Raw genomic sequence first — 22,042 nt, 5'->3', positions numbered from 1 at the left:
CCACTTGGGTTTACTTTTTTCACGTATGCAAACGCTAGTGAAAAAAAAACAGCAGCAAGCGAAAACTTGCGTGCGTTTATATTTTGTCAGTTGCAGTCAATTCTCACTTCGATCGAAGTGTAAACTCGTGAATTTCGCTTCACTTAAACTGTAAACTGCAGGCTGGTGAAATATTTGCGTGTTCCACAAACGGGTTTTCACGACAGATTTCGCAAGCAAAAATTTACGCTTTTTCACTTGTCAAACTTTCCACTTCGCTTGGAACTGTAAACTATGCTTTACACAAGTAATGCGTTAGCCAATTACTATTTGAGCCAGTTTTACATATGAAAAGTCATGTATAACTAGCATACGAAGGATAGCGGTTGAAAAGATAAGCATGTTTAAAAAAGTTACTTTTATCAATCAGATGTTCATGTTATGTTATGTTATGTTATGTTATGTTATGTTATGTTATGTTATGTTATGTTATGTTATGTTATGCGCTCCTATCCACCGCATAAAAACATGCATGTGCTCAAAACTATCGACGGTGTATAACAACCGCCGAAGTCGAACGCCGCGACCAAAAATCGAGCAACTGCGGGACGCCGAAGTTGCACAGGAGTACGCACAGCAGCTGAAGGCAGCGCTACCACGGAAGAGCAGCTTAGCGCAGCTATTCTTGAAGATGGCTGGAGGAGCATCCGATCAGCCATAGGTAGCACTGCTAAAGCGCTACTAGGTACAAGGGCTCCGAATCATAGAAATGACTGGTTTGACGGCGAATGCAAACGGTTAATCGCGGAGAAGAACGCAGAACGGGCGAGGATGCTGCAACACCGTACGAGAGCGATCGTGGAACGATACAGACAGCCACGGAACAGCAAAAACTCAGTCTTCCGAAGGAGTATACGCCAGCAAAAGGACCGAGATCGCGTAGCGATGGAATAGCTGTACCAAGCTAACGACACTAGAACTTCCGAGAATGAGAAACTGAACAGCTCCCGTAAAGGCTTCGTGCCGCAAGCCGATATGTGCAGGAGCTTGGATGGCAACCTCTTTACAGACGAGAGTAAGGTGATCGAAAGATGGAAGCAGCACTTCGACGAGCATCTAAATGGCGATGCAGTAGAACGCGAGGATGGTGTGACAACTGATCTTGGTGCACGAGCAGAAGACATCAGGCCCCGATGGCCCGATCTTCTGGAGGTTTGGGAGCAAGAACGCGAAGCAGTTCATGGGACACTACCAGGCGGGATTCTTGAGTGCCCGCGCCACCACGGATCAGATATTTGCGGTTCGGCAGGTTATGCAGAAATTCTGCGAATACAATGGCCCGCCCACACATGATTTGTTTATCGATTTTAAATCGACGTACGACACAATCGATCGAGACCAGCTATGACAAATTAAGCACGACTACGGATTTCCGGACAAACTAACGCGGTTGACCAAAGCGACAATGGATCGAATGATGTGTGTAGTTCGAGTATCGGGGGCACTCTCGAGTCCCTTTGAAACCCGAAGAGGCTTGAGGCAAGGTGATGGTCTCTCATGCCTTTTAACATCAACAGGTGGTTGCGTACCATCTTCGGTGGACTGCAGATGGAGAACGGAGTGTGGAGAAGACGAATGAACCACGAACTGCAGGAGCTGCTTTTGTAAGGATGTGCTGACGACAGCCCGATAAAGATAGTTCTTGAAACCAATCCGTCAGGGACGAGACGGACTGTTTGGTAAGGTAAGTACAAAAACAGGTTTGACTGTATTTTTAAAAACTTATCGATTTCCTGCGATTGCCAACAATGCAGACAGTAAATTTTAGAGCAGCAAAAAAGTATTTTAAACCTTTTACATGAATAAGAGCTTAAGTTCCTTCGCGAAAAATTACATTCGTTTAGGCATCGGCTGAAGTAGCGTGTGTTTCCTCTATTATAATAACGTTACTCGTTCAACGGTGACTACGATGTGTTTCAAAACTCCTAAAATATTAAATACTATCACTTCACATATTTAAAAACACAGTTAATTGGTGTTTTTAGTCAAAACTCCAAGAGTGCCGGTCTTACACCTAGTACCCCTAAGGTATTGAACAGCTTTGCTTTGCTATAATGGGTCTCTTTATAACAAAATAGTTTGAAAAGGTTCTCTGAATGTTTGCTCTCTTAGTAGTAAAGAAATGGTATCATTACCATCAAATTAATCGATGGCGAGCTACATATAGAGTAGTTTCTTCTCCGGGCTGCATCAAATGATTAAAATTAAAGAATTTTACTTAACATCCTTTTATTCATATTTTTCGAAGCCATGCACAATTTCTTGAATGAAAAAAAAATAAGTGGCTGCACTGGTTATGACTAAGTGGTTATTTCCTGGCAAACTGACGAGCTGAGAGCAGACCGCCAAAGGAGATAACCTCTGTTCTACGAACTATGTATGTGCTCGAACTCACAGCACCATTCTCAAATTTACTCAGATGTCCAGTATAAGATGCATCGCTTATGATCTTCGATGATTCAGTTATTATTTCACCTCGTTTAAGATCGGTTCAGCAGCGACTTCAAGTTTTACCAGAAGCACAAACAACCAAAGTGATCAAAATGAATCTGCTGAAGCTGAACCTTTGTCTACTCGTTCTATTATTGATCGAGTGCGTCAATTTGTCGAATGCTGGCTATGGCTGCAAAGGAAAACACAAATGGAACAGCAGACGGCATCGCGATGTACACATCGAAATCTATCGCCCGAAGGGAGTGATGATTTGGTATCCAAAACACCCACGAGTTGTGATGTTTGGCATACAAATTTTCCTTAACTCACCGTCGACGGAGTTGTCAATCGGCCTCAACACTACGAACGTCTCCTACGGGAAGTTCATCTTGCGGGACGATAACGCTATTATTCGTGCAAGAGATCGTTTGCACTACACAGCGATGATGCGAAAAATTGATGGGTCGTATTTTAATGAAACTGATGAATTTTATGTCGCTCGTAGGTCGAACATGATTCGGGTTTTATTAGGAATTCGAATAAGTTTTTTTATTGTTTGATTTAGGTGGTAGGATCACCTCCCGTCAGGCTGAGTGCTCTCGCGGCAATCAAGCAATCACACCAAACTCTGATGTTACTAAATTACAGCAGAAAATTACCGTCTTGCAAAACGTAGTTTCCGACGTGTTTCAGCATTGTAACAATAACACCCAATCCGGTAATCGTTTGTATCTAAACATCCGTCTCATGGAAACCGGACTGGATCCGGAAGGACTTCACAACTACACTCTTAATGAGCTGAAGAAGTTCATTCCAAGCCTGGACTGGGATACCGTCCTCATCCACACCGAATATTATGGTGATGGCATCGCTTTCGAGGTTAAAACTTTCGTTGATAAGCTGCTGGTGCTGCAAATGTCTAAAGGTTCTGGACAATTTACCATCAGCGAGTTGGATGAGTTAGACGAACAGATCGCGGACAATGAAATTGATTCGTACGATTACGGAGATTGAATGAAAGTGACCCAATGCTCTGCTCATTGTACATTGAAAATTTGAATTTCAACGTATGACTTATGTTAGAAAAGATATTAAACTGTGTTTACTCAAACAAAGATTCATCCATTCGTCGCCAGATGTCAGTTTCGCCTGTCGACAGTATTTACTCTAGCAGCAAACAATCGAACCACCCAAATGATTATAGGAGAAAAAAAAAACTCGAACTTTGTGGCATCGTTTTTTATTTTTCACTTGGATTAATCCTTTATAATTTGTTTTTGTTTTGTATCTAATTAATAATACAACATAATTAAAGAAAAAAGGTTACTTATCATCGCTATGCTCGTTTAAATGGTTGTTTCATCTGATCTCTTTCTCTCTTTTTTCTCTTCCAATAATTTTTTCCTGCTGACACGCAGTTCTTGTTTCTTCGATAGCCAACTTCACTTGCACTACTGTAAGATCCATCAATTCACCATTTAATGGTTTTACAATCCGTGTGTATAATGTTTATTAAAGATTTATTCTGCTTCGTCTTCCAATAATGATTACCTAATTCTTACTGAGACAACATCTACAAATTTATATGTACTTGTTTTGTTTATGTGTATTTGCGCGAGTCTAAATTTTAGTCTCGATTCGGTTCATTCATCCGCAAATTGAGTCGGAATGAGTAGTTTTATTGAAAATGTTTTGTTTTGTTGTGTGTTTTTTTTATCATTTATTCGGGGTTTCTACTAATACAATATATATAGTTTGTTTCGTATTTATCAGCATTCAATACTACAAGCAATCATAATTTGCTTGTTCAATGTATCTTTTCTCTTTTTCCTCAAATTTTTGTTTCGTGTTCGATATGATCGTCCACTGTTGATGCGTTTTAATGAGTATCGAAACTGTTGTTTGTTACTTCACGATAAAAATCATGATTGGTGAAAAATATACATGCTTTCGTCGTTCGACTAGTGATCGATTCTTAGGTGTTTAAAAAACAGTTAGTCTTTTATTACATCTTCCACTTCTTGGCATACTTAAGTCAAATGCAACACAATCTTTCTCTCTTTTTCACATACCATCATATTCTGGTGAATCTGCGGCAGGGTTGTGGAGAAGAAGCATGATGGTAAGCAATATGAAAGTATAATCACAGGGTTCCCTCAATCCGTTCTCAAATAATATCACAGCCCCTCAAAGTTTTGTCTGGGAGGGCGGACAGTGGAGGTCCTACCCTAGCATACGACCCTTTGAAATAACGGACTGAAGGAGGGATGCGAATCGTGTACAACCGCATGATTCGAATCAAATCACAAATTTTAAAAGCCATCAAAAAAAAAAACGATCGAATTTCTGAGATATTCAACTGCATTCGCCTACACCTAGTATCGTCCGATTGTTTGAATAACCGAATGGTTCGTAATGGCGTCTTGTACGGTTTCTAGTTATGCTGCTACATCAATCAAAATTGGATTCGATTTACTCTAAATAGTTGACTGAAGTTCACTGGGTTCGTGCAGTTTGTTCAATCGACAATAATTGTATTTTTTTAATATGCTACGTTTTGCGTTTGGATTCGGTAAAATATAGTCTAATTATAATTATGTATTGTTTGCCGGCTACGCGCTATTTTCTCATTCAGATATTTAAAATCTCTGATATTTGTTTTCGAAGTTAAATCGAGTAGATACTATTTGAATGTGTTTTTTACTATTTTCGCGTTGTTGTTGTTGTTTATTTTTTTTTTTTATATTGTTATCTGCAGACTTCATTGGGGTGAAATGCTTCTGTCATTGATAAAGTTTCCGAAGTGTGGACGTAATTGTGAAAGAAATAATATGGGTATTCATGTCGAGCTCGTAAACAAATACCCAGCCGTATAAATACTCACCTCCATTGACGAGTAATGGAAGATACACAGTTTACGGCTGCTTATTCGTATACGAGCTCGATGTGAAGACCCCTAATATCTGTCGACTTACGAGTGGCAGGCGTTGAGCATTTACCAGATGAGAAATATTTCTTCTTTGTAGATGTCGTATCTGACAAAGCTGATATTGCGGCAGTATCTTTTTGTTGATTATTGAATATATGCTTCTTGTTTAACAGTGGCAGAATTTAGCTCTACCAATCATGTCCGTGTATTGCTCAACCAATGTCCATCTCGGTTTTGGACTTTTTTATTCGGAAAATTATGACCTTTCCTAAAAAAAATGAAGCGTTCTCTGGCAGCATTTTCGTATGAAACAGTGGTTATAACTTTGATTAATTATTTTGAATTTTGGTGGACAATGATACTTCGAATTTTCAATAAAAACAATCCAATTAACACTTAGTTTTTTCAGAAATAACATTAATATTAATATAGTTCAAAAAATGGTGTGCAAATAGGTTATAAATTGTTTATAAACAGATACTAAAAAAAATTCTGATTTTATTCCATAAAACTATCACTAGATGCGCCAGATCACACTTTACCACCTTAAATCTGCGACAAGTTAAATATCAATATCACCGATATAACGCAACTATCATGTCCGAGAACAAGCGGCGTGTTCCTGCCCTAAATCAAGTTTTTGTGGTCAGGTTTTCAAACAACTTCAAACACCTCTAGGCCTCGTATTCAGTACGTATCGTTGCTTTTGAAAGTATACCGCCTTGCACTAATCGGGCGAGCAATCGAGCTTGGTAAGTTGTACTTGAGAAAATGGCTACCAGTTTCTGAGTTACTGTAAATTGTTATTTCTCCTAGAATCTCACGGTTTAGCATTTATGTACTTAGCAGTACGGAACAAATAAACACACACGACGGCCGGCCACGTTTATCTGTCTATAATAATGCATACATAACATCCACAATTCAAATTGCAACATTCTCTATTTGCTGTCCTTCGTAAGTTCTGAAGGTTGTTTTTTTTTAGTAATTCTATCGTAAATTGCTGGTTCCTATTAAGACGCAAAGATTAAACTTAAAAAAACGCTACTAAATATTAAAATCACAAAATCGCTTTGAAAGGTATGTATTTTTTAATAGGGTAATATAATAAAGATATGAATAAAACGCTTGTAAATTCTTATATACCAATAACAAAATCCAGCTTTCATTCACAAAAATGCATTTTCCTTTCTTTTCGACTTCTCTATTCGCTAGCAAAATTCGTTCAGTGAGATTTGCTTAATCGTCTTCTTTTTCAAGGTATTTGTTAAATAAATCAAGCTCAAGGATGCACTGAATTGTATCTAGTGCCGTGAGTAGCATTTATACTAAACTTTTGCATTTCTTCTCTTCTTCTCATATAATATCGCACTGATACAGGGCCTCTGATGTTAAACATAATCTCCACCCTTCCCGAACCCTTCTGGTAGAACATCCTAATTTCATCAAATTACGCGAACTGACCGAGGAAAACTGCATGGGCAACAATACAGTAACAAGCAAAGAAAGTTTTCGAAGGAAGCAGTCCGGGCGATAGCGGTCGCCTAGGCAGTCCACATCCGCCGGCTGCAGCAGGGTCATTCGTGGACGGACGCTGCTAGTGTCCGCGTCGTTGTTACCGCCGTTTTTGGACAACCACCGCCGTTCGCCACTGGCAGCTCATCATCACCAACAGAATACGGACAGTTCACCTGAATGCTCGTTACTGTGTCTCCACGTGGTCACCGACCGGGCCTTTAACTGCAACGAAAGAATACGACATGTTTAATTGTGAACGAAGTGTTTGACAGTTGCTAGGCAGAGTTAGAATTGAGACTGAACGGAAAAACAAACACTAGTGATAGCAGAGTCAGCTAAACGAACAGCGTTAGACCAAGTGAAAGTGAAATAATAAACTCAATATATAGGAAAATAATTATTTCTGGAAGGATGCTTGACTGTTTCCTATCTGCAAAAGTAAACAAGTTCAGTAAGAGTCTATTTTTCTCTGTTAATAGTATTGTAGAGAGTAACCAAAAAATTCTGCATCAAACCTATAAGATTCACTGAAAGTACCTGTTTGAAAAGTAGTAATTGGACTAGTTCTATAACTTTCTACTTTTTATAATTATTTAATCTATTGATATAAAGATATAAAGCATCTCTCGTTGAAGCTTTTAAGGGCAAGGATGATCACGTTTTCATTGTATTATTTAAAGTACTTTTAGGCCATAATATCAACATTTTCCAGTTCAGTTTTCTGCATAAGGTGCTACCCAACAAATTTACTCGATAGTCCTCCATTTTTTGTAATGACATCCTCGGGACGACGCCGGGAGCTATAACACACCTTCGAGCGTAGTTCTCCGGCATTCACCGCCATGTTAGTGTTTAGGTGTTCACACAAGGGTATCTCACCTAGCTTTTGCAGGCGCTTGCTTCAACATACGCCCAAATCAAAAAATCCAACGGGTTAAGGTCCGGGACACAAATCTTTCGGCTAAAACTATTAGACGTATGACATGGCGCTCCATTCTGTTGTAGCGCAACATAGTGAAAAGTTGGCCTTCACCAAGGAAAGCACTCGGTCCTTCAAAAAACCGATAAAGTTTTGTTCTACTTAGTATCTGACCGTTTTCTTTTATTTACTGTAGCGCCTCTAGCTATCATACCGAGAAACTAATGACAGCGTTTTGATCTGGAAGGTTTGTTCACTTAGTGGTGAAAATTTCGTCAGCTTTGGTAAACGCGTTGAAAAGCTATCCAAGATGGAACGCGAGAGACGAGAAAAAATTGTGCACACCTACGTTGTAAACCCAACATGGTCAGGAATGATCGCCAAAGCTCTCAAACTACCGAGATTGACTGTGAATATCAAACATGCTAAATCGTTACCGGGATACTTTGACAGCGGATTGCGCTAAACAAACCAAATGTAGAAGGGAAACATTGAACCGGAAACTACGAGCAAAGGTCATCAGGGCAGTCCGGAATAATCCTGGGGTCTCCGTCCGTAATTTGGCGAAAAGGTTCAATGCAGCACACAGTACAGTTCTTCGAATCTGTATGCGTGAAAATTACGGCCGTATCATGCCTGCAAAAAACCCAACAGGACGCTGAAACAGAACCTGGTTGCCAAAACCCGAGCAAGAAAGCTATACTATCAAGTCCTAACAGAGTACAATGGCTGTATTTTGATGGACGATGAAACATACGTCAAAATGGACTTCAGACAAATCATGGGTCGGAAATTTTACCTTGCTAACCGTAAGAGGAATGCTCCAGATAGGTTCAAATTTGTTCTCGCGAATTAATTCACCCGCCAGGTTGTAGTTGTCGAAAGAAGACAAAAGTTTTCATTACTGGAGCAACCATGAATGGACAAGTTTACGATGAGAAGTGTCTTCAGCGGATAGTTTAGCCGAAGGCCACGTGAAGTTCTGGCCCGATCTAGCTAGCTGCCACTACGCCCGGGATGTATTGAAATTATACAACCAGAACAATATTGATGTTATCGCAAAAAGGATCAATCCACCAAACTTCGTCTCATCGAAAAATATTGGGCAATAGTAAAGCGTAATTTGAAGAAGTGTAGAAAATCAATCAAAACATCATCTGATATGGCGAAGTGGTGTAAAAAAATGGCCGATACGGTTGATGTTACCACTGTGTAGAAATTGATGGGAGCAGACAAATAATTTTTCTTGTAGTTTTCCTCGAAGTTCAATAAAAACCCCGGCCAAGTCTAAATGAAACAAACCTTACACTTCGGTATTGATTTTAACACAAGTATTAATAGAACAGGCGGCGTTTTCAAACCGTTAGACGCTGCCAAGCCATACATTATTACACCCCGCGGATGTTTACGTTGGAACTTAAATTTCACTTTCTCAGGAACATCGTCAACTTTCTACGGTGAAAGAAACCGGTCTATGCGGCTGTTGGATACAGCATCGATGCTGCTTTTAATCGAAGAACAGGATTATCTTTTTTTTTCCTGTTTCAGTAAGAAAAGCAATTTCTTTGAACGAGTCACTCGTAGTTCTCTATCCGTCTTGTAATCAAGTTGCTTTTTACTCTAGCTCTGGAAGAAATGTTGGCATCCTTGGCAAGTTTCCTTATAGAAAGAATCTGGCTGCAAGCAATCCTTGCACGGACCGATTTGATCACGATTGGGTACGTGCAAACCGCTTACCGAAGCAGACTTTGTGACCTTGCGGCTACGGAGCTCCCAGTTAGTGTAGCACTTAAAAGTAGATGTAAACAAATACACTGTCCAACAAAACAGGCCATCAAATATACAAACTAACCCAACACTAACGGTCGAACATTTTCACTTTTTTTCTGCTGCATACTAAGGCCTGTAAGGCTGCGAAAAAACATAACATAATGATGCACTGTGGCATAGAAGTCCGCCAAATGTGTTTTTCAGACCAGCCTGGGAGTGCAGCGCAACATTCAGGGAGCTTTCCCGCCCAACAATGTGATGCTACTGCAAGGATGACAAACAACCGCAACTGTCAGACAATCACTCTGTTCGTGGGATCTTAAAAAATAGTGATAGTCGGTGGCACAGGTCCTCATTGGCGACCTTAAGCAGAGTGGTTGTCTAAGTTCGTGGGACCAAGCGCGCGTGTTAAATAAAGGCTCAACTTGGTGGAATAAGACCATAGAAGGACTTAGAAAGTCCCATAGAAAATTGTTTAATAATGCGAAACTAACAGGTAATTGGAAACTGCGAAGAAAAACGCTAACAAATTACAAAAAGGAAATAAGAAAATTCAGAAGAAATAGCTGACGGCTAATGTGTGACCGTATCAAAAATACTTCCACTGCAGCCAGAATTTCCCTTGTTGCCACTCTGAACTAGTGTTGGAAATTCCAACCGGATTCGAGGCAAACACCATCTTCGCAGGGTAGTTGTCCGGCATTCTTGCAACATGCCTTGTTCAGCATATCCGTCCAGCTTTAGCGTAGAGTTGCGCGAGCTCATGGTTCATTCTTCGCCTCCATGTTCCGTTCTCCTGCACGCCGCCCAAGATCGTCCTTAGTACCCGTCGTTCGAAAACTCCGAGCACTCGTCCTCCTCGAGCATTATCCACGTTTCATGCCCGTAGAGAACAACCGGTCTTATGAGCGTTTTGTACAGATTACACTTCGTACGGGGCTCAGTCTGTTCGACCGCAATTGCTTGTGGAGCCCATAGTAGGCACGACTTCCGCTAATAATACGTCTCCGGATCTCTCGGCTGGTATCATTATCCTCAGTAACCAGTGAGCCAAGATAGACAAACTCATCGACTACCTTGAACTCAACGTCGTCGATCGTAATGCTACTGCCTATGCGTTGTCGGTGTGCTTCGGTTCCGCCGGTTAGCATATAGGTACTTCGTTTTAGACGCATTTATCTGCAACCCAATCCTCGCTGCTTCTCGTTTTAGTCTAGTGTACTGTTCTGCCACTACCGCAGTTGTTTTGTCGACAATGTCCATATCATCAGCAAAGCAAACGAATTGACTGGATTACACCTTGGAGTGCAATGTTGAATAGCAGGCAGGAGACACCATCACCCTGTCGAAGCCCTTTGCGGGATTCGCGGGTATCCACCCGGAATCTGCACACAGCACTGCGTCCCATCCACCGTAGCCTTTAGCAGTCTAATCAGCTTCCCCGGAAAACCGTTTTCGTCCATGACCTTTCATAGCTCTTTTCGGTCGATAGTGTCAGGCTTTAAAGTCGGTGGGGGTTCTGTATTCACGGCATTTATGGAGGATCTGCCGTATAGTAAAGATTTGGTCCGTCGTATACCGTCCTTCCACGAAGCCGGCCTGATAACTACCCACAAATCTGTTGGCTAGGGGTGAGAAGCAGCGAAAAATGATTTGGGAAATCACTTTGTAGGCGGCAATCAGGACGGTGATCGCACGATAGTTCCCACGGTCCAATTTATCGCCTTTCTTATAGATAGGGCAGATAACCCCATCCTTCCACTCCTGTTCTGTATCCCAAACTCTTGCAATCAGCAGGTGAAAACAGGTGGCCAGCTTCTCCGGGCCCATCTTAATAAGCGCCGCTCCGAGGCCATCCTTCCCAGCCGATTTATTGTTTTTCAGCTGCTTGATTGCATGCTTAACTTCGACTTTCGTTGGGGCTGGCACGTCTTCTACATTTGTCGCACCGGTCGGCGAGATCGTTTTCTCCGCCGCCATGGTCTCCTGTCTGGGCCCATTCAGGTGTTCGTCGAAGTGCTGCTTCCACCAGTAAATAATTACCTTTGAATTATTTGTAAAGATTCTGTAAGTTAAGACAACTTCTGGCTGGTTTTGGGACATAACAAACAATATCGCAAGCTAGCCTGTGGGGCTAATAGCGGTCTCGATCAACTTAGGTTAGTTGAGAGAATTTGTTATCAATATTGTTTTTGGCATATTTTGCTGAGTGCCCCCAGTGCTGAGTCGAGAAAATTTCCAGCTCTAAAAGATCCTCGACCAGATCGGGAATCGAACCCGACACAAACACAACCGTGTGGGAGAGCTATCCGGTTGCCTGCTAGCCTACTGATGCCTGATAGGATCATATGAAGTTTCAGAGCTGAAGAAAGTTAGATATAGACAGGGACACTTACATCCCCTGCGTTGACCCTTGGCACTCTTCAGAAATTTGCAAGAAATGGAACCACCTTTGAGTTATGCCGAAATGCAGTACTGCAAGTATTTATGGAGCGCTGCAGCTGTCAAAAAGCAAGAAACCGACTGTGAAAATTACCAGAAAAATGATTCTCGGATGTAAATGCAGGATAATCGATGGGCGAAGAGGAGTGGGAGCTTTTATTCCGACCAAAAGTGTAGAACTATCTTGACAAAACGTTGCACAGAATCATCGTACGATTTTCGATCTTATGAACGCCATGTTGCAGGCACAATCAATGTTTGAAGCCATTCAAATAGGCACAAATTTTACTTTTAAAATTGTTTCTAATTTAAAATTTAGCAATGATTTTAAATAAAACAATTAGAATATTAAATTGGAATGCTCGCTCATTGAAGGCCAATGAGAATGAGCTTTTTAATTTTTTTAACAGTAAATAATGTGCATATTGCAATTATTACTGAGACATTTTTGAAACCTAACATAAATCTTAAATATGATCCCAATTACTTGGTCATAGATATGATAGGATTCAGGGTTCCGGCGGTGGAGTTGCAATTGTTATTCATCGCCGAATCAAACATCGTGCTCTTCCCCATCTTGAGACGAAAGTTATTGAAACTTTGGGAATTGAAGTTCAAACTGAACTTGGGATTTTATTTATTGCCGCAGCATATTTACCATTTCAATGCACACGCGAGCACAAAAAATATTTTAAAGGTGATTTACAAAAACTCACCAGAAATCGTTCGGAATTTTTTATAATCGGCGATTTTAACGCTAAACATCGTTCATGGAATAATTCTCAAAGTAATTCCAAAGGCAAAATTTTATCCAATGATTGTTCTTCAGGATACTATTCTATTTTGTCTCCGAATAGTCCTACATGCTTTTCTTCTGTAAGAAACCCTTCAACAATTGATTTGTTGCTAACAGATCAAAGTCATGTATGTAGTGATTTGATCACACATGCTGACTTTGATTCTGACCATCTTCCAATAACTTTTTCATTATCACGTGAATCAGTTTTAAACCCTATGAGCTCTGTTTTTAATTATAACAAGGCTAATTGGGAAAGATACAAAACTCATATTGAGAGAAATTTCAATAATGAGCTTGATTTGCAAAACGAAGTGAATATTGATTCCGCTTTGGAAGCATCAAAATCTGCAATTGTTGATGCCAGGAATTATTCTGTTCCAAAGGCTCAAGTGAAATTTGATTCACCAATAATTGACGAAAATCTTCAACTTCTAATTCGTTTGAAAAATGTCCACAGACGTCAATATCAATGTTCTCGTGACCCTGTTTTTAAAACTATTTATAAAGATTTACAGAAAGAGATTAAACATAGATTTACTCTTCTGAGAAGTCAAAATTTTGAGACTAAAGTTGAAAAATTGAAACCATATTCAAAACCTTTTTGGAAGCTGTCGAAGATTCTTAAGAAACCTTCAAAGCCTATTCCAGTTTTTAAAGATGGTGAACGTTTTCTTGTATCCAATGAACAGAAGGCTCAAAGACTTGCTCAGCAGTTTGAGAGTGTTCATAACTCAAATTTGAATTTTGTGAGTCCAATTGAAAATGAAGTCACACGTCAATTTGATTTAATTTCTTCCCAGAGTTTTTTACCTGCAGAAATAATTGAAACTAACTTGAATGAGATTAAATCAATTATTAAAAATTTCAAAAATATGAAAGCACCTGGTGACGATGGAATCTTTAATATACTAATCAAACATCTCCCTGAGAGCACAATGGAATTTTTAGTGAAAATTTTCAATTGCTGCTTCAAAATTGCATATTTTCCCAAATTATGGAAAAATGCAAAAATTACTCCCATTTTAAAACCGGATAAGAACCCAGCTGAAGTTTCAAGTTATCGACCAATCAGTTTGCTTTCTTCAATAAGTAAACTGTTTGAGAGAATTATTCTTAACAGAATGATGTCACACATCAACGAAAATTCAATTTTTGCAAATGAACAGTTTGGATTTCGCCATGGGCATTCCACAACTCATCAATTGCTCAGAGTTACTAATATGATACGAGCTAACAAATCTGAAGGTTATTCCACTGGAGCTGTTTTTTAGACATAGAAAAAGCATTCGACAGTGTTTGGCATAAAGGTTTGATTGCGAAATTGCAAACTTTTAATTTTCCAATTTTCCTAATAAAAATTTTAAAAAATTAGCTTACTGATCGAACTCTGCAGGTTGTCTATCAGAATTCAAAATCTGATAGATTTCCTGTCAGAGCAGGTGTACCTCAAGGTTCAGTCTTGGGTCCAGTCCTGTACAACATATTCACTTCAGATCTTCCTGATTTGCCTCCAGGATGCACAAAGTCATTGTTCTGCGATGACACAAGCATTTCCGTAAAAGGAAAAAGTCCTCGTGTCATATGCAGTCGATTGCAGAAAAGTTTAGATATTTTTTCTTCCTACTTGCAAAAGTGGAAAATCTCTCCCAATGCTTCTAAAACTCAAATGATAATTTTTCCGCATAAGCCTAGGGCTTCTTTCCTCAAGCCAAACAATAATCACGTTGTCAAGATGAATGGGGTTATTTTAGGTTGGTCCGACAAGGTTAAGTACTGGGGACTAATTTATGATAAAAAACTTATTTTCAAAGAGCACATTGAGAGTATACAAGCCAAGTGCATCAAATATACGAGATGTTTATATCCTCTCATTAACAGGAATTCTAGACTTTGTTCAAAGAACAAACTTATGATTTACAAACAAATTTTTAGACCAGCAATGCTTTATGCTGTACCGATCTGGTCAAGTTGCTGTTCAACAAGGAAGAAAACGCTCCAAAGGATTCAGAATAAAATTCTGAAAATGCTTTTGAAGCGTCCTCCTTGGTTTGGTTCACTCGAATTACATAGACTTACTGGTGTTGAACCATTAGAAGCTATGTCAAATAAAATTATTAACAATTTTCGACAAAAATCGTTGCAATCCTCAATTGCTACGATAAGCTCGCTTTATAGCAAATAAGTTAGCAGTTAAGTTAGTTGTAAGTTTACTTCCCCTTTTCTGACAAGTAGGTTTAAATCCCTACGAATGATAAGTCCTAATTGCGAAAGCAAACAAACCCTAACAGTTAAAATTACAAATTTCTAACAGTGTTGAGAAGTCACCATTTGTGATTGGACACACATACTCATTATTTACTAATATTTATCATAAATACTTAAGCTACTAACAAATCCCCCCCTTAAAAAAAAAATCGTACGATTTTACAGAAAAATCGAAACAACTTCCTACACAAGCAGATATCGTGCCCAGGGATCGTAAACAGATCATAGAAAAACGCTCTCAATTACGTAGAAAAAAAAAAACAAAATCCAGGATACTTTTCTGGGATTTCTAGCTTGGCACTCAATAATATTAGAAAACTCGGTGGACTCAGTCACGAAGACGATTTTGGTTCCCTAAGTGGTACCACTAGTGTAGAAGAGGCTACAACGATTGGAGAGAATGAGTCATAGATTTGGCATATATTTACAGACAGCTAGTTCCTGAATAAACTGACGCGATTGTTTGAAACAGTTTTGAACTAAAAGCTTTCGTTAGCTAAAAATTCACTTACGAGGCAATATTTACTAAAACTTAGAGTTCATCAACACTGAATCTGTCTATAAACATGAAAAAATACGTTGGAGTCATTATTTAATCGGAAAAGAAATCATGTAAAAGCCAACAATTTTAGTAAACTTAAACAACCATTTAATTTAGAAATTAATCAATTTGCTGATTACACGTTACGTTAATATGGCTTTGTTTTATAAAAGTAGGTACAAATCAAGTTTGTTTCGAACAGAGAACTAATGCTATCAAAAATGCTCTTCTTTAAATGAAAGTATCGGTGCTGATCCATTATACAATTTGAAAGTTTATTAGAATACAATTGGAAAACACTAAAATAGCGATAACTATTAAACTTAACAACCAAACAGTAGTCGAAAAACTAAACATATCACATGGCGGCACACTTCCGCCCAAACCGACTATTTGGGATGGCATCGAAGCTGTAGATACTTACTTGCTGCATCTTGTCGAAATCTAAACATGGCCTGTGGGGCCGCTGAAGTCGCTGCTGCTGGTGGCGCGGCTGTCTTCGCCGCGGGGAAACCGCACAATGAAACACTTTCGCTGGAGGACTAACAGATCGGCTAATTTCCATGTTGTTGCTCGCTACCGCGGTGCCACCCATCGCTCCGCCGGGCGCTTCCTGGCCCTGACCGAAGGCCATTCCTAATGTGCCAGCCGCGGACACGACGGTAGTGGCACCGCTGCCATTACTACCGGTAGCCGTGGAAGCATTTGTTGTACTTAACAGTGCTAGATTATTACTATTCTGCGCTGGTTGATGTTGATGATGTTGATGATGATGATGATTATTATGATGCTGTTGTTGATGGCCAGTACTGTAGTTGACGGTCGCCGGACTATCACAGGGGGGTATGCCTCCGACGCCTCCACCGTAGATAGTTGACCCACCAGCAGCCCCGCCCAGGGACGAAAGTGAAGACGTCGTCGACGAGATCGACGAGGACGATGATATTCTAATGTGCTCCAGGCCACGACCGGTGTCCGTCAGGATGAGTGGCGTGGTCGAGCGCTGGATAATATGGCCACGGTGTGGTTTTAAAGCTTCTAGTGGTGGTGATGTGCGAAAGTTCACCGGTGCCGACATCAGCGGCTGCTGGTGATGGTGGTGCTGATGGTGATGCTGCTGCTGGTGCTGATGCTCTAACAGATGGCGTACCTGAGAAAAAAAAAACAGAATATACTATTAAAATGATGTACACAATAGGTTGATTGTTGATATTGAAGTCTTAAAATTTCATTGGTATTTTTTGTCCTATCCCCTTACAGAAATACTTCATACAAATTAACAGTCAAATATTTTAAATAGAAATTTTACTTCTTTTCCTTTGGACTTCTTATGATATGAATTTACATGCCTACAGTTAAAAAAAGCAAACTAATACGCTTTCAACTAATTCATCGGCAAAAACACATTCAAAGGCCCGATTTCTTTCGAGACGTCAGTTTTACGTAAATTCTAAGCGCGAGTCAGGAAATACAGCTCGGAAAATCAAGTTGATCTAGCATCATAGAACGAAACATTTTTTGATCTATTTGGCACGAGATGGAATGGAATGATTTTTTGGAATTCATTCATGTTTACCACAATTCACATAAGTAATTTCAATAGCACTATTGTATTGACATATCAAATGAGTTTTCTTCGATCACACTCTTTGCACACTTAAATATTATTTGTATATTCAATTAGAACACACAAACAACCTTTACAACTTCCGCATCCACCCACCCGAGCAATAATTCTCACCTCATCATCCGAGCTGTGCGCTAGTGACCGTTTGCGCTTCTCGAGCAAATTATTTGAACTACACCGCTTGGACATGACTGCCCCCAGCTGGGTCGGTGTAACCGCTAAGGGCCTCAGCAGTCCGGCCGTCGGTGATGTCGACGTCAAGTAAAGCTCATCGGTGCAATCGTCGACCCCGTCGCTGCCATCTGTTTCCACTGCGAGCCGCTGCTGCCGGCTGGTGATCCTCGAAATGCTTCCGAGTTGATTTACACTTTCACTGCTGCCGGCGCTGATACCGCTGGCGCAGTCTGCCCCACCTCCACCTCCGTCACCACCACCGTCACCATCGGTTTCGCTGCCCACCTCCAGCACACCGCCGTTGATCACTTCCAGTTCCTCCTCGGAGCTGTTCTGATCATACAGCAGTAAATGTGATGCTGGGCCCAAAAATGCCGGTGACTCCGACGAACATGCCGTGTCGGTTGGTGAAGCTGTGTCCTGACGGGAACTCAAGCCTGTAACGAACAAGAGAAAAAGTAAAAACAATTAGTAAGTCAGTTCCTACTGGTGCACTTAAACGACAAAAAAACACACACAACAACGGAAACGTACGCGATTCAGGCGGGGTGGAAAGTGATAGCGCAAGAAACGATAACGAGACGCTATTTTGCAGCAAACAGTCGCACATCTTGTGGGTACCGGTTTTTTTATTTTTCAAATTTTACGACCGTTGTTTATTATTATTTTTATTTTCAGAGTTTGGCGAACGTGAGTTTGCACAGCTGATGCAATTCACGTAGGCGCAAATTGGCCCTTGGCACGGAGGAGCGTCAACTGGCCACAAACGCTTAGACCGACTGTCGCCCGAAGGAACATATAATTCCTCTTTTATAGCTTTTAACCATTTGGATGTGCTAGTGAATACCGCCTTAGCTGCCTATCGCAAGCAAAAAGCCGGCTTCGCATGTGTTTTCCTCCACTGATTAAACGTTTGACAGTTCGTTTTTTGGTGTGCGCACGCTCTCCCGTACAATGTCCGTACAATGCCGTAGCTTAGGAGGTGGTTTAGCGGTGATATCTACCGGCCGCCATCGCTTCAAGTATTGGTTCGAACGTGACTATGGAAAGATGTGTTCAGTTTCAGATCTTAACGTGATAAATGGTTACATCAATAAATAGGCTACATGCAGATGTGCTTTGTTCCCGGAGAATTATGGGGCCTGAGTGTTATCAAAATGATGAAATTAGGCGTTAATTTCACCTCCCGTCCTTCGAATCTCATTGGGGACGCAAATGTCAACACAAGACTTCTACGTAAAGTATAACATTTCAGTTTGGAAATTTGGCGTATACTAATTGAATTTCGAAATAGGAAGCCACAATTATGTACACATTAGCAAAGTTAACTACAAAATACACGTTGAGTTGAGACAAACTGCAAATTCTTTTCGCTTATTTTGGACAGCATATAAGGGTGGTGTCTTTCAAAAATCAAGCGTGGAAGTTCAACCGTTCTTTGCAGACATTTTAAACCGGGACGATGTAAATAACTTTAAATTAACATTTGTAAGTAAATATTGCGTCACAAAACTACGTGTGCGAATTAAATTACGAAGAAGCTGGAGATGCTATAAAAAAATGATTTTTTTTTTGTGTGAATGAAACTCTGGAAAAGAGACAACGAATAGACGAAACAAACAATAATGCGTTATTAATATTAGAAAAGTCATCGAAAGCAACGTTTTTTTACCGTAACCCAAATATGGCAAACAAGAAACATGAGAGAAACCACTTAAGCTAAGATAATTCGAAAATAAAGTAAACACTTGCAAGCAATTCAGCGTTCTTCAACAAATGCAATATTCTCCGGGATTCAAATTCCAAAATTGAGCTGACAGATGATATGAAAAACATGTCACTTGAGTCATAGTTCTGGTACTTGATAATATTCATCACATAAAAGCTCTTATATATGCATTGAAACCATTATCCTACGTTGATATATGTATGATTATATCAAAAATTATTAATGTTTTGCCTATTAATTTCTTTCTTCATCTCTATATCTCCATCTTTCTCTGTTTTTATATTTCTTCATTTCTACTTTTCTGTGATCATTTCTAACTTTTTCGATTTATCTCTATCTTTCTTTATTATCCATCTCCACCACTCTTTTTCACAATTTCTTTCTATATCACTGTTAAAAAAGAAGAAGAAAAAGACAAAGCAAAAAGAAAAATAACAAAAATGTGCGAACAGAAAGAAACGTTCGGTTAATGTCACAAAAGATAAAAATATTGGTCGCAGTGAAGTCCATCCACAAAAATATCATTGTCATCATGTCTCTACCTCTTTTTTCATCCTGCTATGGAAGATAGAAAGATGAAGAAAGAGATTGAGGAATTATGACAGTGATATTTTTGTCCTCTTTATATTTTTCACTTTCTATCTCTATCTCTTTCATATCTACAGGGTGTTCAATAAGTTCGAATACAACTTTTCATCTTTGTGTAGATGTGCACCATGTGCATTCTGTGTATTGGTTTTGGTGTCAGCGTTAGCCTCATATATAGGCTAACCGACGCGCACACACCTATTTGCATAATGTTTTCCCGGTTAAGTGAAACACTAAATTTTAGAAAAAAACTTGTTATCGTTTATTTGAGGTTTTAGTCACCGTATAATTTTATTCCCTTTGGATGGTTAATCTTTCTCGGTGAAATGTACACACTATGTTTGTTTTAACATGACGTTTCGGCGTACTGTTATTCAGTCATCGTCAGATCTAAAATTTTATTTCAACATTAGTTACACAACACTTGTTATCGTTGTTTCGAAAAAAAACACTGAAAAATCGGAAACCGTACGTGTTTACAGAATACCGTAACTTTGTTTGCCAAAAAAAATCCGTAGAACAGCAAGTTTCCGGGTTCAGTAAACTAAAACACCGAATCTCGGAACCATCACATCATTTAACCGAGATCTCTTCAAACCAAAGAAGTTCTCACCGAGTTTTCGAGAAATAGAACTGTCAAAATAACGAATGCCTTACTATCAGTTTTGTTCGTGTTTTGATTTAGATGTAAAAGAGCCGCTATTTTTTCTCGGAGTTTGTTTGTATGTAGGTAAAAGCACCGTTTTTGGCCATAGTATGTTATTAATGGAAGATCCTTCTTCCTTCGAAAAATATGTAATTGAATCAAAAAATATGTAATTCAATGGGTAAATCGGATGAATTCGACTATATTCTTCACTAACATTGAGATTAAATAATTAAATTTTGTTATTTTGTTTACATATTTTCCAATCAAAAAAACTTCTCTAGGCTCTTGTTTTGGCCATAGCATTTCTAAATTGGCCATATTTTATTAGCAGAAAATCCTCATTATTGATCTAACTAAAAATCCAGTATATCTATCAATCAAACTAAATAATAATATTATATTCACACACAGCTAGTAATGCAAAGTACACCGAGTTAGAATTCTATTCAAATTGAGTAGAATGTTCAATAACACTGACATCACATCATAATTAATTTTTCATCAGTCATTAATCTAAATTCGCAAGCTTCCGCTTTTTGCTTTTTTCACATAGATACTTCTTCGTATTATTTGCTAACATCCAGGAAACTCGAGTGCTTTCTAATCCAAAACCAGTTTTGTGTTTTCATATATAGACTGTTCCGAAAATTATAAATACATCTTCTTTCTTGAATAAAACAAAAAATACAGGATTTTTCGGGTCATTTTATTCTGAAATATAGATAATAAGTGTTTTCTTTCCAGTTTCAATTCAAGTTGGGATTATTTTTCGTAGGATACGCGAGTTCTCTAACTTTTCTCTTAACACTACTCATAAGCTTTTGTGTGTTCTCTGACCATGTTTGTGTTCTCCGACCATTTTTACCACTTTAAGCCAATCTTTTTTAAATTTTTCAACATTGTCCGCTGGTTTGACATATTTTCTCAGCTTTGCCTTGGTCAAAGCCCAAAAAGTTTCAACAGGGCGAATTTCAGTGCAGTTTGGAGGATTTATCACATGTGACATTATTTGTTTTATACCACTCTAGTGCATCTTTAGAGTAATGGCAGGAAGCAAGATCGGGCCAAAAGATTGGAGGATTGTTCTGCTGCTTAACCATGGGTAACAACCTTTTCTGCAAACACTCTTTCACGTAAATTTTACCATTCATTGTGTCATTCGTAATGAATGGACGAGATGTTTTCCCACATTCACAAATGGCGTGCCAAACCATTACCTTCTTGCCGAATTTTTCGGTGTAAATGGCTTTCACTGGTCCAGGGACATCCTTTTCCTTCGGTAATGTATAAAATTGCGTTCCTGGCAGAGTCTTATAGTCTAGTTTTATGTAGGTTTCGTCATCCATGATAACACACCCCACTTTTTTGGGTAGAAGTTTGTCATAAAGCTTCCGAGCTCTCGGTTTCACAGATTCAGCTTGTTTTGGGTTTTGTTTTGGCTGCTTCTGCTTCCGACGGGTCTGCAGACCCATTCTTACCTTGGCACGCATAACGTTACTCGCCGAGGTTCCAAGCTTTCTCGCCACATCTCGCACTGATACTGAAGGATGCCGCTTGTAGTATTCCTTAACCTTTTTGTCCATTGTGGGATCAACTGGCCCGGGTTTTCTACCACGTCTT

General features: G+C 39.5%; 2 protein-coding genes across 4 annotated transcripts in view; one reads left to right on the top strand and one right to left on the bottom strand.

The window, feature by feature from the left end:
* Positions 1-2,385: 2,385 nt before the first annotated feature.
* On the top strand, positions 2,386-3,823 carry LOC129731618 (uncharacterized). Its single transcript, XM_055691745.1, has 2 exons — positions 2,386-2,973; positions 3,038-3,823. The coding sequence occupies exons 1-2, from the start codon at positions 2,484-2,486 to the stop codon at positions 3,484-3,486; spliced, it is 939 nt and encodes a 312-aa protein (XP_055547720.1). The 5' UTR covers positions 2,386-2,483; the 3' UTR covers positions 3,487-3,823.
* The window catches only part of LOC129731617 (uncharacterized), a 111,367-nt gene continuing 93,021 nt past the window's right edge, over positions 3,697-22,042 (bottom strand). For 2 of the 3 annotated variants that reach the window (XM_055691742.1, XM_055691743.1), the window contains 3 exons: positions 17,397-17,893; positions 16,080-16,805; positions 3,697-7,141 (listed from right to left, as the gene is read on the bottom strand). In XM_055691742.1, the coding sequence (XP_055547717.1) occupies positions 7,067-7,141; positions 16,080-16,805; positions 17,397-17,893 (1,298 nt within the window). In that variant the 3' untranslated portion in view covers positions 3,697-7,066. Of the gene's footprint in view, positions 7,142-16,079; positions 16,806-17,396; positions 17,894-17,990; positions 18,258-22,042 lie in introns of those variants that run through there. The other variant, XM_055691744.1, reaches the window with a different exon arrangement.

The sequence above is a fragment of the Wyeomyia smithii genome, chromosome 3 (genome assembly GCF_029784165.1).
Source record: "Wyeomyia smithii strain HCP4-BCI-WySm-NY-G18 chromosome 3, ASM2978416v1, whole genome shotgun sequence".
Taxonomy (NCBI): Eukaryota; Metazoa; Arthropoda; class Insecta; order Diptera; family Culicidae; genus Wyeomyia; species Wyeomyia smithii.
This window is presented reverse-complemented; position numbering and strand designations above follow the sequence as displayed.